A 17,519-nucleotide genomic window follows, 5' to 3' on the forward strand; every position below is an offset into this window, starting at 1 on the left:
TCTCCCCCTGAGGAATTGTACCATACAGGGAATTTCTTTGGCATCATTTGGGGCCAATCTATCAGAAGAGAAGTCATCTGCAAGAGGAAAATGTCCCTCCATGCTAGCTAACATATTTAGCATTGGGACAGTACAGATTTAGGACCCCATGCTTTCAGGCTAACTACTTTTAATGTTGCCACTATGTTGTGGAGTGATTGTGTATCCCCCTACGTCTATCCTCTGCATGTGTTCTTTTGTGATGTGTGGTGGGCGCTTTGAGCCTCATACTGCTGTTGTGAGATTTCCCTTTCCATATAACTTCTAGAATTATACACTATCGGTTATCACTAATACACAGTCTGGGTGCCTCGCCTGAACCGCCATATAGTCAATGTCTGTTTTACAGCTCTATGTCCAAGATGCGCTCAAATGTGCCTATTTCTTTTATGGGTCTTATTCATGTTTTTCCTTCTGGAAGCCTTTTTGGGGAACCCCCTCACCACCTGCGGTCCTCCTTACTGGTTGGCAGCCTACTCGTTGCTTACAGTAGACTGTACCTTCTTTTCTTTGGAGCCCGGTCAGCACCTCTGCTGTGCCCTTCAGCTGTTCAGCGGGAACCACAGCCAAACTCCAGAAACGACTCCAATAAATACAGAACGCCTCCGTACGACTCCCTCGCCAAAGCCACATCAACACCCACCTGATCGATCTGCACTGGCTCCCGGTCAACAGGAGGAACACCTTCAAACTCCTCACCCACGCTCACAAGGCTCCCCACAACGCCAGACAAGCCTACCTCAACAAACTACTCTCCTACGCTCCGAAACGCCAGCTTCGCTCCATGACCTCGCCACTGTCCCACACATCCGCCGAACGACCACCGGCGGCAGATCATTCTCCCACCTCGCCAAGGCATGGAACACCCGCAGACTCAGGACCTGCTGACCTTCAGGAAACTCCTCAAAACCTGGCTGTTCGATCAGTAGCTGCGTCTTTCCCTCTCTCTCCAGCGCCTTGAGACCCTCACGGGTGAGTAGCTGAGCTCGTCATGAGCCACGGCGCTCCGGTGCTCATGACGAGCTCAGCTCGTCATGAGCCGTGGAACGCTCAGGTGCTGGGAGAATTTCTCTCCTGTGCTGAACGTTCCACTGATCCAATGCACCTGTGACGAGCTGAGCTCGTCATGAGCACAGAAGCGCCGTGCCTCATGACGAGTTCGGCTCGTCATGAGCATGCGGGTGCTGTGCGCGGCCCCCTCCCCCCAGCACAGTGGGGGAATAACCCCCACAGCGAAGGGGTTAAGGGAAGGCTGTGTTTATGTTAGTATCATCACACTGCAGATAGTAGGGCATAATAATGAGCAGTGCTCAGTCAGATTTATGTCCCAAGCTGGGGCACAGAGGTGAAGAACTGAAGCACTGAGGTACCTAACTCCTAAATAAAAGTCCTAGGCAACTCAGTATTGCAGTATGAGAACATACTGATATTTCTGAATGCTTTTAAATGGGAGAAAATCAAAATGAAGAGTTAACGAAATTAAGTTACCTCTTCATTTTGTCCCATTTCAAAGTGTCGCCTTTATAAACAGCAGGCCTCTTGCTTCCATTCTCCAGTAGACACAGCCATATTTAGAACCGAAAAGCCGTTTGGTTTTTTTAGGAATGGGAGAAATTTTAAGTACAGAAAAAAAATTGGAATCCTGTTATAGTGCCACTAGTCAAACTATTTTGTTAAAATGATAGAATGTGGCTCTATGGACATTAGGCTTAAAGTCAATGAAGCTGGGTGTGGGGGTGTCTGGGAACAATGCACGAGTTGCTTAGCCTTCAGTACCTCATGACGATTTTCACTGATCAGAATTAGCTCTCTCTACAGAAAAGGAGAAAACCCCTGTGTTAAGAGAGATATAAATATATAAACACACAGTTTCAAGAAGATTAACAAGATTGAAGCAGTGTCTCCATTAGTCTACATTTAACACATATACATTCCATACCAAGACAATTGATTGATAAAGAATTGTAAAAATGTACATATCTTTATAGAGAGATCATACAAAAAGATAAGTTAATGGCAGTACACAAAATACTTCACATGAAAAATAAAAGGTTACTTACACCGCCATCTCTATCTGGTGATCCTCTGCAATAAAGAAAATAGTACATTATTTTTTTTTCCGGACACATTGCTAATAAAAAAGCCAGTTAACTAAACGAATACTGCAAAATAACAGTATCTCACCCTCAAATATTTTCGAAATATAAAATGTAGTACATATATTGTCCAAATGGAGAAGTGTCAGTATTCTCTCATATAAAGGTCATGATGCAGTTGATTTACAGCACAACATTGGCTTCTGACCAAATCTCAATGATACTTAAATCTCAAATAACACAAAACAGCTCTACAAAATCGACAAGTAAATTATCAGAAACAATTGACTCACTGAAATTTTTATTAAGCATGCAATTATTCTAAATAGTGTTCTGGCGCCTTGAGGGTGGAGACAGATTCAGAAACAGAAAAAAACAGTAAGTTTCGAAGAGAAGTAAGCTATATGAACTAACAAGTTTTCTTCTTTTCCCTGGAACTTTAAAAAGCAATATTCATATCAGGGGTTTGAGGAAAAGTAAAGTGAATTCCAAAATGTGAGTCCAAATAAAAGAATGTGCACTCTCCTCCTATACATAGGAGTCGTTGGTGACAAAAGGAGGTTGGTCAAACTGGAATTTAAATTGCGAAGGAACATACCTTCAGAGTTTCTGTTGAACAAAAAAGCTATAAAAAAGATTATAAAACCAGAGGGCATTAAAGGCAGAGCAACTGCTAACTGGAAGCCAGTGACGCACTTAAGACAAGAGAAACTGGAGAATAGTGGGGAAGGTGAAAAAGAAAGGACACCACCTCATTTTGGACAAACTGAAGATGGTTTCGAAGATAAAGAGTGGGACGAAGATACACAGAGATACCATTGTCCAGGTGAGTAAGAGTGATGGCCTGGATCATGGTTTTCAGGCGATCAAGTAGAGAACATTCAGCACCTTGTAAATAACAGGAATGCAGTAAAAACAGTTGAAAGACACGTCTTGCACTTGAACAAATAAGGATAAAGCGAAATCAAAATAGAAACCCAGATACAAATCTTTTTGGTCTGTCAGAAGGGACTCTAAACAAGGGTGCCACCATGTCCCAGACGAATGGAGTGGTGGACTATAGATATTTGGCTTAACGCAGCAATAATTGAAGAAGGATTAAATCTGCACAAAATAAATAAAGCAAATAAAACTAAATTCTTGGTCTCATCTGAATTGAGTGCACATTGCAAACATGAGAGTGTAGTTTGTCTTCAAGTGACTTGGTCTGTTAGTGAAGGTCTACCTCTTGGTGCAGGAATGCTCCTAGTGTCCTTCACAACCTTCCTTACCCCTGATGTAAACAGAACTGTCTGTTATACAAAAAGATGTCCATAGATTCCTCAATTCCCTTTTAACAGTGGTAAAAAAAATGCCCGACTACAAGTGCCTTCCAAAACTGGAGTCACTGCTGAGCTCCCCGAGACTGGGACCAAGCCTGATGGGTCTAAAAACAGCTGGAGCAGGTGTGCAGCAAAGAAGGGAAGCTGGTCTGCTGCTATTGGAGCAAGGGACAAAACAAACCCTAGAAACTAGTTGAACGCCTGGATGATCGAAGATGCTAACTGGATGAAAGCCAAATGTCTCTTGCTCAAGACCAACAGGACAGAAGTAGTGATCTTCGGCAAGAACGGCTCACCATGGGGATTCCAACTGGGTGGCAGCCAAATTCAGATCCATACCCAGCACCCGCGCCTGGAAACTTTGAATAATCAGACAGCAAATTTGTCATGACCGCACAAGTCAATACCGTTACTGTATCCTGCTTCCACACCCTGAAGATAGCGAAGAAAATATTCAAATGACTATCAAGCCACACTAGAAACCAGTTTCTCACACCCTAGTCACCAACAAGTTGGACTACAGTAACACCCTCTATGCCAGGATCACCTAGCAATTCCGTAGAAGACAACAAACCATACAGAACTCTACAACCAGACTCATCCTCAACCTCCCATCTGGAACTCACATTACACCACACCTCCTGGCTACTGATACCCAAACATGTTGATTTCAAACTCCTCACACATTCAAGGCACTACACAGACTGGGCCCCACCTACCTGAACAGGCATCTCCTCACCAACCACCCAGACACCTACGATCCACAGGACTACTACTCGCACACATCCCATGCATGCACAGAACCAGATCAGGACAAAGGGCATTCCCTTACATTGCGCCTAAAGCGTGGCCTGGCATTCCACTCCACATCAGAGCCGCCTCGTCTCTGAAAGGCCAGGTCTTCACCTTCTTTTGGAATTCAAGTTAACCAACCTACCAAAGGCAGGGCTAGACACACACACTTGCTCCGAACCAGGCTAACCTCCTGGTGATAGTGCACCCTAAAAATACCCAATACATAACCTAACAGAACACAGCTGAGTGCATCGAGAAGGGACTCAAAGAAGCGCCAGCCCTGGAGTCAAAAGAATACATGGCACTCCTGAGAGAACTGGAGAAAAAGAATCAAGATCCACCACTGAACTTGACCAGTGACTACCTTGCAAGCTGGTATACCTGTGCTCAGAAAGGAGGGAAATCCTACTGACAAGTTTAAATTGCTATTGTTATGTGGCTTAAGAGGATAACTTGGGTTTCCTCCCAAAACATTTATTTTGCCTTTCAATACATAAGTACAAAATCTACTCAAAACAAGGATAACATGTTCTCTAGTAAGTCTGATTTAGGATTGATTCATTGTTAAATCAATGAATTTAACCTTATCAGAAAGTATGGTATCATGCACTCACAGATATACATCGATCCCACCAACACAAAAACATTTTAACCCTGACCTTTATAAACTTGAGGAATAAGACACTGAATTTGAACTACACATTCCAGGGAAGAGCTGAGGTTGTTAAACTTTTTTTTTTTTGTAAGTTTTTTTTAAGATTCTTCAAACAGTGCTAAAGTTATTTGCTAAATAAAAGGGGATTCTTCCCAATTGAAAGTCCGACCTAAGTAGAACTACACATTGCCAACCACCAGCATTTTATAGTCAATGGGTTGGATTTTAAGTGTTGCATTGTAGCGTTGTAAAAGTCCACATGGTAAAGGCATATTCCACAGTAAATGAAACTGCATAACACATTGACAGCATGATACACTTACCCTTTCACTATTTGTGTATATGGCAACAGCACAATTGTGAATTTAATATTACCACTGGATCTTGTCTGGTCTCTGCAACCCTTCAGAGGAAGAGGCTGTTCCATCAAGGTAATAATATTCCATTCATCCGCCTCCATTTATTTGACTGAGCTTGCATTGACATTCTCTTAGCTAGTGTACTAGTTTTACTAAAATTCAGCAGCAGTATAGCCCAGCCTTCCAACTGTTCAAAGACAAAGAAAGCTGTTGTTGCCTGCCATGTTTGTACTTTGTCCATTTAGAGAATTCCCGAAAATCAGACCCTCATAAGTTTCATATGCCTATTTACATCTACATTGTCTAGGATATCCAGAAAGGCAGCACATGGCAACAGTTGAGTAATCTGGTCAACCTGGCCTAGTATTCCCGGAGTGTCAGACTTCCTCACACTGAGTGCAGAAAGTCTCGAGTCTCCACCTGGCATCTCAAGTAGGTTGGGGAGGGTTTGTAGAGCTTTCACCACAGTTTATCCCTGCTGTAGTAGATAGAATGTCAGTATCTAAATCAAAAAAGCCTATGAGGTGCCAAAATAGCTGTTGGTTAATCCAAATTATCAGGTGGCCTAAGTCTACCTACCAGCTCAACTAAAGATTTGAAAATGACTGGCTTGTGTATACATATTATTGTATATCTCCACAAGGTATTCTTTTCTCAGGAGGGAAGTCATGCTAATCTTAGTTTCCAATGGGCTTAATTTTAAATGGGCTGGGCCGTTAAGGTACAAGGCCAGTGTGTGTGTGTGTCTGTGCTGTGAACATTTCAATAAAAAAGGGAGGTAGGTAAACTAAATTCTTCTTCACAGGCAGTGAATGGTAACACCACCAGTGACCATTTAACCCAGCTTCGAGATATTGAGTGTGTTTCAGCCATACAATCTACTCTAACACTACCACTTGCAGCATGATCATTCCAATCCACAATGGGGTTTTATGTGTTTACATTCCCCTGTCACCTTATAGCGTTCGGAAAAACACAAGACCCCCAAAGGAGTAATTTAAAGAAAATTGTATTAATTATTTATGGGTACTATCAAAGGAATCCAACCATCATTTCAATTAGAGAAGGAACATTTTAATCTCAAAGTAACATGCAGGGTGTTAATAGAACCTTCTCAGTGTGAGGTATCATACAGGCAAAGAAATATTTATTGTGCTTCACAGTTTTCACCGTAGTAAAACCGTGAGAATTAATTTTCACAGTAAAGGCACACACATACGGATATATGACCACATATTTCGATGCAATAGCTCATCTTGTTACAGCCTTTGTTAGAGGCAGATGCCACTTAGCCATATTAAATCCATTAGATAGTCGTTCTATTCCTTATAGCACAGACATATTGTAGCTAGATTAAGAATGATATTAACTACTTATCAACATTTTGGTCTACTAGGTCAAATTGTGCTATAGACAATCCTCAGGACCAAGTGTTAAACACAAATGTCATAGCCCCTATTTTTATCCTAGTGAGAAAGTAGATCCTTAAGAGTCTAGCTAAAATATAAAAATATGCAAAATGTCAGAGAAGTACATCTAGAAGACATGGGAAACAACCAAAATGTGGACTAGTCGCTCATAAGCAGCAGGCCTTCAAGTACCACTGCATGCTCTGCAATCTGTGCATCACCACTAAAAACCATACAACATATACAACTATATTGTGAAGGATGAACAATAACACCAGTAAAGTAACTCCCCAAAATGTTGTAGTGAATCATATATCAATATCACAATATTGTCACTTAGGGTTAGACGCAATAGCCTAAAGGTAAATCGGCTTTCTCTTACACTGATGAAAAAGTCTAAATACTAAATAAGTTACCCAATATCCGAACCAAATTCTTATTTAAACAGATTATATATATATATATATATAAATACACCATGGACATTTTATTTAATTATTCTGCATTGTTAATCAATAGATTTGACAAAAAAATATCCTGTATTCCAATGAGAGTTTGAACAATGTAGTTTTCACCTCAAAACAGTATTTCTTCCTTGTTTATCATGATGGTAGTTCTTCTAATCACGTGATTGTGTCACCTGTATATTTAAACTTCACTTTTCAAGCAACGCGGTTATGTGACCAAGGCCACACCGTTGGCCGAAACGCGTCATCTTGTCCGCATGAATTGCGTCTACATGGATTAATAAAGTCACTGTGGCCAGCAGTGAATGAAAGTATCTAAAGAGTCAGTTTTTCTCCTTTTGGTGGGTTCAGGCGATAGATAGATAGATAGATAGATAGATAGATTAGATAGGATAGATATACACACTTCTAAACGGTAAAGTATCAAAACAAATTGAAATGAGCCACAATAAAACCATAATTGGTCATGGTTTCTCAGTCCGATCCAGAGTAAATACTGCCATCAATCTTACAGAATAGAACTCATTCCATTGAACAAACAACTGTGAAGTCACTTTGTGTTGAAATAATCAACAGAGGTGTAGCATGCTTGTGAGCCCATACGAAACACAAATTTCATGGGTGTCATCTTGGAAGCTCTACAAATCCTGAATTCCATTCCATTCTAGAGAGACTGACTTGACAACTCCATATGCATACTGCATTTATCATCGAATGCGCAACAATTTGTTTTTTTTAGATATTTTCCTATAAGACAATAGCATATTGAGTCCAAACCAATAAAAAGCGCAACTATAACACGTAACAGAAAATATTTCATGCTTAATTACTTTTTTGCCCAGATTAAAGGCATAGCTATAGGCTAAATTTTTGCTTCAGATATAGCTAGCCTATACGCATCGGTCTTTGATAATACCACTGCCTATAGTGACACTAATCCCATTCACAACTCACATAAGGAAATGGCTCTGTTACATTGATGATAGGTTTATGATCTGGAGTGGTCCATAGACAGAGTTAGAGTTACTTCACAAGGGGCTTAATGGGCAAAACACTAATTTACAATTCACTACAATCTACAGTACTACCCTGATTAACTTACTAGATTCGACTATTAAAGAGGACGAGGATATCTTATGTAGCTTTCTATACATAAACCCAACTGCAAGTAACACATTATTAAAAAAGCAACAATCACCCAAGGAATTTTAGGGATAATTTGCCATTTGGCCAGTTTTTAAGAAACCAATGTAACTGCTCAACAAAAAAGGACTACGTCATGGGAGCAAAAATATAAGCATCAAATTTATAGCAAGAGGGTATCTGTATTCGTTAGTCAAAAAAGTACACGGTACAATGACCAACACTACCCACCAAAAGTCAGAGGAAAATACACAAAGACATCCATTTGATGTATGTTACTACCTTTGGTACGGAGTCGGCTGATGTTTTAAAAAACATTTTTTTATGGAACCTTTAATTGCCCTCAAAAGAGGTCGCAATTTGAAAGAGCTTATTAAGGAACCAGAAAAGCTACTTTAACACAAATGTGGGGTATTGAACACTCATAGGCCACCGCTGATCTGGTAATTGTAAGGCATGCGATACAACATGCACAATAGAATGATGCAATATTAGTGGTAAAGAATGGAAATTACAACATGTTTTGAGCTGCACAACGAAGAATGGGATTTACAGCACTGATTAGCCATGAGGACTGAAGTTACCAGAACTGCACCAATAGTTTATAGGAATTCTACTGAAAGAGGGGGCATATTTATTTAGATATGTTAATATTGACCCATTTACACTTCCCATTGCCTTTTAGTACCTGCCAAACATATCCACACAGCTCATAGATGTCATGAGGGAAATGTTTCCAAAAAACTATCACCACCCCTTTAGATACCCTGAGAAACCCAGGTGCAGTACACTGCGAACTCCTTATCTGCCCATAAAACTCCAAGTTGGGCCAAAAAGGTGGGGTTCTTAAAGCTTAAGAATGTCAGGATGATAATATCCGGCTGTTCGTAAACTGCAGCCCTACTGATCTTACTTAGGAGCCCTTTCACATTCCATAACGGGAGATGTTTTCATTGGTGGGAGGGTTATGTGAGGTCTCAATCATTTCTACATGGAGAACCATGTCTTAAGTGTTTTGCCGTTAATAATGTTTCACTGTCAAATAATTGCCTACTAACATTAATGACTCCGCCCCTATCCGTAACATTTCTAAACATAAAAGTATCTATTGATTTACATCCGGTGGCCTGAGATTAAGTGAACTATGATCTATTCACACATTCCCAGATCTACCAAACTACCACTTAAGGTACTGTGGAAGGTGCTTCACCTATGGCGTAGGATTATGCAGATCCCAGTATGTCATACATTGTTTCATCCAGTGTGTAAGGTAGTTCAACTGACGCTTGAGGATTGCAACTCGTTGCGATCTCTGCACTAGATGATTCCCTTGTGGACCTCTGTGCAGGTCCCCCATGTCTCTGTATCAGACACTGCTCTTTAGATCTGACACCTCATGCATGCCCACTCTCTAGTTGCCTATGCCTGGTCAGCTCACTTCTGTTAAGTGCCTTCCACTAGTCTACCCACACCCATGCCTACTCCAGCATGTCAAAGTCAAAAAGATGTATTTTGCCAACAGAACCTGCAACTTAGCCAGATACATAGATCTCCAGTCCATTGCATGCAACTTTCCCTGGATGTGCTCAAAGGTCATTTGTTGCTTTTGCAGCAGTTTGGTGGAATCTGGAAAGATCTAAATCTTGAAAAATTCATGTAGGGCATCAGAAAGATGTGGATCTAGAGAGATTTATACAAGACCTCAGATACAACTCTGAAGGTGATCAGAGAGAGAACTGAGGTCTTTATAATTCAGAAAATGGACAAATAGAGCTCCAGGCAGAGGCTTTGCACTTGGGAATCGGTGGGCTCTCTCGGTTACAAAGCAGTTGGAAAGCCTTTCATTCATTTTTCAAGGAACAGTTCTGGGTCAGCCCTCTCTGCCAATTCTGGAAATCCCACAAATCTCAGGTTATCAAGATTGAAGCACACCTCTGCATCCTGTAAGAGTCCCACCATTTCCTTGGCAGATGACCTCATCTGTTGCACTGTATTCTGAAGCTCCTCAGTGCCTTCCACCTCAAATATGAGGCTCTCTCTCTGTGACACTGTCAATTGCATTTCTGAGGTTACATAACACCCCAGACATTCCAAACATGGTCTATTCTTGACTTACAAACAGCTTGTAGAATAAATTCTTTAGATGGCAAGTCTCCCGGACCGACTACAGCATCCCAGATGTTCACCACAGCACATGACCCCCAATGTCTGTAACGGCAAAAGTAGCTTTTATACATTTGCTCATCATCTGGTTTTATTTGTGTCGGTCCAGGAATATTTCTGGCCATGAGCACAAGACTGTTGTAGTGTAGTTTGTAGATGTAGGATCCCAAACACCATGTGCAGTATCTCTACTCCTCAGTCTATTGTGCTGTAGGCAGGTGTATTAGGCAAGTCCTCTCAAAAACGAGCAAATGTACTGGGACCATTGGGGTCCAAACGCAATGTGTTTGTCCTAGACCAAGGGGCTTCGTTGTGTATCTCACAAAGACTAATCGTTGTTGTTAAGTCTTATCCATCAAGGGGAAAAAGGAGGACTGGGGTGGCACAATACCCAAATTCTACGATCTTTATTACACCCTCCTCATTATGCAAGATACATTTTGAAGAGCGGGCCAGGGTGTGCTTCTCCTCTCCAGGCAAAGTCTGAGATCAGTACTCTTCTGATCAATATTTCATCCTATGCACTGTTGGACATGCAGCTGGGAGACCAGAAGACCTCCTCTTGACAAGCCCCATAATTGACACAGGCCGACCATTTCACAGCATAGTTGCTGCACTGTGGGAGAGCTGGCCAGCGGGCTGCTCCTTGCACTTTCCTCCAGCTTTCCCAGACTTTCACCCCCAGATATGACTCACTAAATACGTTGGTCCGCTCTCGGTCACAGCTCAATGCAAAGTTGCCTCGCCCTCACCTCTCCCAAGTCTTTACCACCAAGGTCTTGGTATCCTGGAGGAAGGAGGGGGTACAGGAGGAGTCAAGAACAGCTGTACTCAGTTTGATGCCCCTGTACCTCTCCATCGATGGGCAGCCAGCTGTCATTGCTTTAAGCCAACACCAACCTCCTGAGCGCCCGCGTAGTTCTCCATCGTAGGTTCCACCGAACCGCTTAGTCGTCTGCTATTTAAACACCACAAGACATTTGCAATGCATTGCTCATATTGCCATGATGGAAGCTGACAAGAGGGATGAGCAAGCACTGCGAGTGAGACGGTGCTTCAAGGAAGTGCAACCACCATGTTTTCGACCTAAGCGCAATGTTCTCATTTTTAAATAGGAAATGCTCCAGGAACGCCAATCATGATTTTTACTATGAGCAAATGTTTGTAAAAATGTGCTGTTATTTTGACCAGTTAAGAAAAAAGCTGGGGTCCTAGGTTTTCAATCACAAATGTGAAAATGAGAAAGATTACATTTTAGAGAGATGTAATATATATATATATATATATATATATATATATATATATATATATATATATATATATATATATATATATATATATCTATACTACTATTTTAAAGAGAGAACACACACCTTTGAGCCAGGTAAACTCGGGAACCACAGCGCCAATCCACACACCCGATACATTGCAGAAATTGTCAGGGTGTGCAGATGGACATATGCTATAAAAAATAAACGTACATTTAAAAATATAACTTTTAAAAAAAAGTAGTGCCCTGAAAGTAGCGCCGGCCGCAACGCTGCGCTGGCAGCGACGTGCGTGATGACGAGAGAAGCGGCGGCTCAGGTGCGTCATGACAAAGAGGAGCGGCGGACATGGAGCGGTGGTAAAGTGAGGAGCGGCAGCTCAGGTATTGGAGTCAGGGCGGAAGGGAGTCGGGAGCGGGTGTGCACAGAGGGACGGGCAGGAGGGGGCGGGAGCGAGTTACGCTAGCATCAAATGCTGCCCCCAGCCCCTTTCTGCCCCAGGCAACGCTGGGGCGGGATATAGATATATATATATAGATATATATATATATATATAGATATATATATATATATCTATATATATATATATATATAGATATATATATATATATATATATATATATATAACAGTACCAGCTGTGAAATCAACCAAGATGAGTAGGGTACTATACCCACCAATAATTGATATTGATGTGGAACCATTCCAAATACTGACTTTAATTTAAATTGCCCATGTGACTTAACATGAATAAGAAATGTAACTAATAAGATCACACCAGTCTTTCTTTTAAAACATGTGTATATACTGTTTTCATACTACATATCCCATAATGCTCCATAATGACTAACATGGGCTAGTATAAAGTAGGAAATAGTAGAAGGACCAACTGACCGTGAGCAAAGCCTTGTGTGGCTGAAACGCGTTGGTGGGGTGAAGCGCTGATTAAAGGCTTCTAAAACTCTGTTTGTGCCGCTCCATTTGTACGAAAAAGTAATTGTTTGGGTCTGGATCCGACCCCTGAGCCGAGCACACACTGTTGAGCGCTCTCATAGCCTGCTGGATCACTTTGTGACATATACATACATACATATACATATACATATATACATATACATATATAGTAGTACCCTACTCATTTTGGTTGATTTCACAGCTGGTACTGTTATAGTCACTCTAAATGCACATGGAGGTCCTCAACAAAGTTCATGCCTCTCGGTATTTTTGTTCGCAACCGGATGATCAAACGGGACTCCATTTGTCGCAATTTACGAACAGAATCACCACCTCTCTCTGTCTTGGTTAGCATTTTCAGTCCATAAAATCGCATCGTTTTCCAATCTCCTTCTTGGCATGTGTTTATATGTTTTGCCGTTGCATACAGCATGTTTTTGATTTTTACTGCCCTGATGTGCTCAAGGATCCTCTTTTTAAGCATGCACGTGGTGCTGCCTATGTATTTGCTCCCACATTTGCATTCAATCACATAGACCAAATTTTTTGATGTACAGGTGATCTGTTGGTCAATGTGTATTATTTTTCCATTTGGTTCTTCAATGCTCTTTTTGCTGGTACCAATTTTGCAAGCTTTACAGGAGATGCAGGGTTTGAATCCTTTGCGTTGATCTTTAAGCCAATTTGTCTCTGGTTTCTTCTGAAAATAACTTTTTACCAAGAGATCTTTGAGGGATGTGTTCTTTTTGTAGGTGATTTGAGGTTGCTTACCTACTAAGTCTCGGTCTCCAGATATAAGGTGCCAATATTTTTTCATCTCATTGGCAATTAGTCCACTTTCTTTGTTGTAAGTGGTTACAAATCTCGGTGGATCAGCCTTATTTGTTGTTTTTGGTTTTTCAGCTAATAGTTCTGCTCTTGTTTTTTGATCAGCCTTTTTTTTTGCATTTCTGTAGGACACGATCTTCATATCCTCTTGACTTGAATCTCATCTTGCATTCTTTCAGTTTACTTTCGGCATCTTCTGGTTTAGAACAATTTCGTTTGAGCCTTAAATACTCTCCATACGGTATGCTTTTAAGGAGGGCTTGAGGATGGAAGCTAGTTCCGTGTAGCACACTGTTAGTGGCTGTTTTTTTGCGGAATAGTGTAGATTCAAGCTTTCCTTCTGAGATGTAGATTTGTGTGTCCAAGAAGTCGATCTGTTTTTTGTTTGTTGTGCATGTAAATTGTAAACCTACATTGTTTTGATTCAGTTTTGAAAAATAGTTTCGGAATTCAAGATCCGATCCATGCCAAATTATAAACCGATCGTCTATATATCGGACCCACAAAATGATCCGTTCCAGTTCTTGTTGGTTGTTTGTGTTCCATGCCACAGTTTTTTCCCACCAACCCATGGTGGTATTAGCGTAGTTAGGAGAAAATGATATGCCCATGGCTGTGCCACATTCTTGTCTATACAGTTCTTGATTAAACAGAAAGACGTTATTTGTTAAGCATAGATGGATCATTTTTAGGAGCATGTTTGTGTGTTCTAGTTTGGTGATACTTCGTTGCTTCAGTAAGTATTGGCAGGCTTCCATCCCTACATTGTGTCTTATCGATGTATAAAGTGAGACCACATAAATTGTGACTAGAAGATATTCCTCACTCCATACTACATCTTGAATGATTCTCAGGAACTCCCCAGTATCCTTGATATAGGAGGACATGCTTTGAGCAATCGGAGCTAAGAAGGTGTCCACATATTTAGAGACATTCTCATACAAGGAGCTGCACGAAGACACAATGGGTCTCCCCGGTGGATTTATTAGTGTCTTGTGAATTTTTGGTAAAAAGTAGATGCAGGGCATCACTGGATAGTCGTTGTTTAGAAATTTCTTTTCCTCATCATTGATTAATCCTTGTTTGTGCCATTCGTCTAGATGGTTTTTTAATTCCTTAAGCATGTTAGTCATTGGATTGAACGCCAGTTTGGAATAATTTTGTTGTACATTCAATTGTCTCATGGCTTCCATGATGTAATCGGAAGTTTCCATTATTACAATGTTCCCCCCCTTGTCGGCGGGTTTGATTGTGATTTTCCCATTTTCCATGAGAGAAGTGATAGCTTTTCGTTCATCCTTTGTTAGGTTTTCTCTGCTGTTGTTTCTTACTTTCACTAGTTTATTCAGCTCCTCATTCATTGCATCCGAGAAGAGGTCGATCTTATTTCCAGGTGATAATATGGGATAATACCGAGATTTTCTTTTTAATCCGGTATCAGGTCTTTCATTGGTTCTAATATCCATTTGTTCAAGAATCGGGATATCTGACAGATTTGCGTTTCCTTGATCAAATAGCATTCCAAAGGTTTGTCTCAAATCAGGTAATTGTTCACTCGATGTTACCATATCGCCATTCTCATTATCACAATTCAATGTTTGCTCATTTAAACTCGAAGGTTTATTGGCATGAATTTTAGCAAGTTTTAGTTTTCTGACAAACTTGTATAAATCAATTTTCGTTTGTGTATAGTCTAAGTGAGATTCCGGGCAGAATGACAGGCCTTTATTCAACACCAATTTTTCTTTCTCTGTTAGTTGGTGGTTGGAGAGATTTACAATCAAATTGACTATTTCCTGTTGCGCAGAGGATATTGCCTTCTTTCGCTGTTTGGATCTGCGCGTTTTTCGGGTGCTGGTGCGGGGGTGTGTTGTACCTGTGTTGCTCTTCCCCGTCCTCTTCCTTGATATGGTCTTCTCCCCCTTCCTCCGCCGGGTGTGATGCTCTTCTCTAGGTTCATCAACGCTACTTCGTTTAAAACAGACAAGTTTTTTGTCTGAGGTGCTTCAAATCTTGCTCCGTTCTCACTTACATCCGACTCACTCGCGCTAGATGCCACATAATGTACAGGATAGTTCTTTTTCAGGGTGTCATAGCATCTAGCAAATGTCAGAATCCTGCCACATAAATAATCTTGTTCATCACGTATGAACTTGCGTTCCTTTCTTTCTTCAATTTCTTTTTCATAGAGATCAAGTCTGGCTTCCATATCTTGTCTTAATTTACTGATATTTTCTTGATTTGTTTCATTTTCCAAAGTTTTTTCTGCTTCTTTAATTTTATTCGTTATTTCAACCAGATCAATTTGTGCATGTTTAATCAGTATACGCATCATATTCAATGAACAATTGGTGTTATTCTCCATCCATTCCATTAATAATTCCTCTTTAGTGTCTGGATGTGTGGGCATTGTAAAAATGCGAAGGCCTCGAGGAATGAGTTTCACCTCCACATAATTTTCGAGAGCTATCGCCTCCCAGCTTTTATTAATCTCCTTTTTATATAGTCTCTCAAGTGTATTCATTTTTTGTTTCAATGTTACACTGTCTTTGTCAACTGTTGTGGCGTCTTGATTCATAGTCGCCGTTTCTGCCCCAGACTTAAACATTGTAGACGCTTTGGATGCACGTTTAGCTACTTGCGCTTCCATTTTGATGTTAGTATTCTCACACCATAAACATAAAGGGTGATTTCCTTCGCGACTAATTGCCAATAAGATGAAAAAATATTGGCAACTTATATCTGGAGACCCAGACTTAGGAAACTTAGTAGGTAAGCAACCTCAAATCACCTACAAAAAGAACACATCCCTCAAAGATCTCTTGGTAAAAAGTTATTTTTAGAAGAAACCAGAGACAAATTGGCTTAAAGATCAACGCAAAGGGTTCAAACCCTGCATCTCCTGTAAAGCTTGCAAAATTGGTACCAGCAAAAAGAGCATTGAAGAACCAAATGGAAAAATAATGCACATTGACCAACAGATCACCTGTACATCAAAATATGTGGTCTATGTGATTGAATGCAAATGTGGGAGCAAATACATAGGCAGCACCACGTGCATGCTTAAAAAGAGGATCCTTGAGCACATCAGGGCAGTAAAAAACAAAAACATGCTGTATGCAACGGCAAAACATATAAACACATGCCAAGAAGGAGATTGGAAAACAATGCGATTTTATGGACTGAAAATGCTAACCAAGACAGAGAGAGGTGGTGATTCTGTTCGTAAATTGCGACAAATGGAGTCCCGTTTGATCATCCGGTTGCGAACAAAAATACCGAGAGGCATGAACTTTGGAGAGGACCTCCATGTGCATTTAGAGTGACTATAACAGTACCAGCTGTGAAATCAACCAAGATGAGTAGGGTACTATACCCACCAATAATTGATATTGATCTGGAACCATTCCAAATACTGACTTTAATTTAAATTGCCCATGTGACTTAACATGAATAAGAAATGTAAATAATAAGATCACACCAGTCTTTCTTTTAAAAAATGTGTATATACTGTTTTCATACTACATATCCCATAATGCTCCATAATGACTAACATGGGCTAGTATAAAGTAGGAAATAGTAGAAGGACCAACTGACCGTGAGCAAAGCCTTGTGTGGCTGAAACGCGTTGGTGGGGTGAAGCGCTGATTAAAGGCTTCTAAAACTCTGTTTGTGCCGCTCCATTTGTACGAAAAAAAAAAATATATATATATATCCACTGAAAAAACCATAGGTTTCAGGAGTTATATAGTTAGGAATTCGTTTTTAAAAAACCTTTGAAATTCACTCAAAAAACTATAAGTTTTAGTGGTGTTATAGTTAGCTGGACATTTTACTCTTACAAAACCAATGAAATTGCTCCTATATAGTTAGTTGTACTAACTATATTTCGCGCACCCGCAATCCACTGCTGATGATGTCACATATTAGATCATTCATGACATGGTCAGTGACATCACGGATGACATCTCAAATGACATCACAGTGAATTTCAAAGGTTTTTTAAAAAAGTAATTCCTAACT

At 40.5% G+C, this 17,519-nt stretch overlaps 1 protein-coding gene across 1 annotated transcript in view; it reads right to left on the reverse strand.

Moving 5' to 3' along the window:
* SGIP1 (SH3GL interacting endocytic adaptor 1) overlaps positions 1-17,519 on the reverse strand; it is a 1,317,316-nt gene that overhangs the window by 1,075,980 nt on the left and 223,817 nt on the right. The window contains exon 3 of the mRNA XM_078668946.1: positions 2,100-2,124. Within this exon, the coding sequence (XP_078525072.1) occupies positions 2,100-2,124 (25 nt within the window). The remainder of the gene's footprint in view (positions 1-2,099; positions 2,125-17,519) is intronic.

Source organism: Lissotriton helveticus, chromosome 1_2 (assembly GCF_964261635.1).
Source record: "Lissotriton helveticus chromosome 1_2, aLisHel1.1, whole genome shotgun sequence".
Classification (NCBI taxonomy): Eukaryota; Metazoa; Chordata; class Amphibia; order Caudata; family Salamandridae; genus Lissotriton; species Lissotriton helveticus.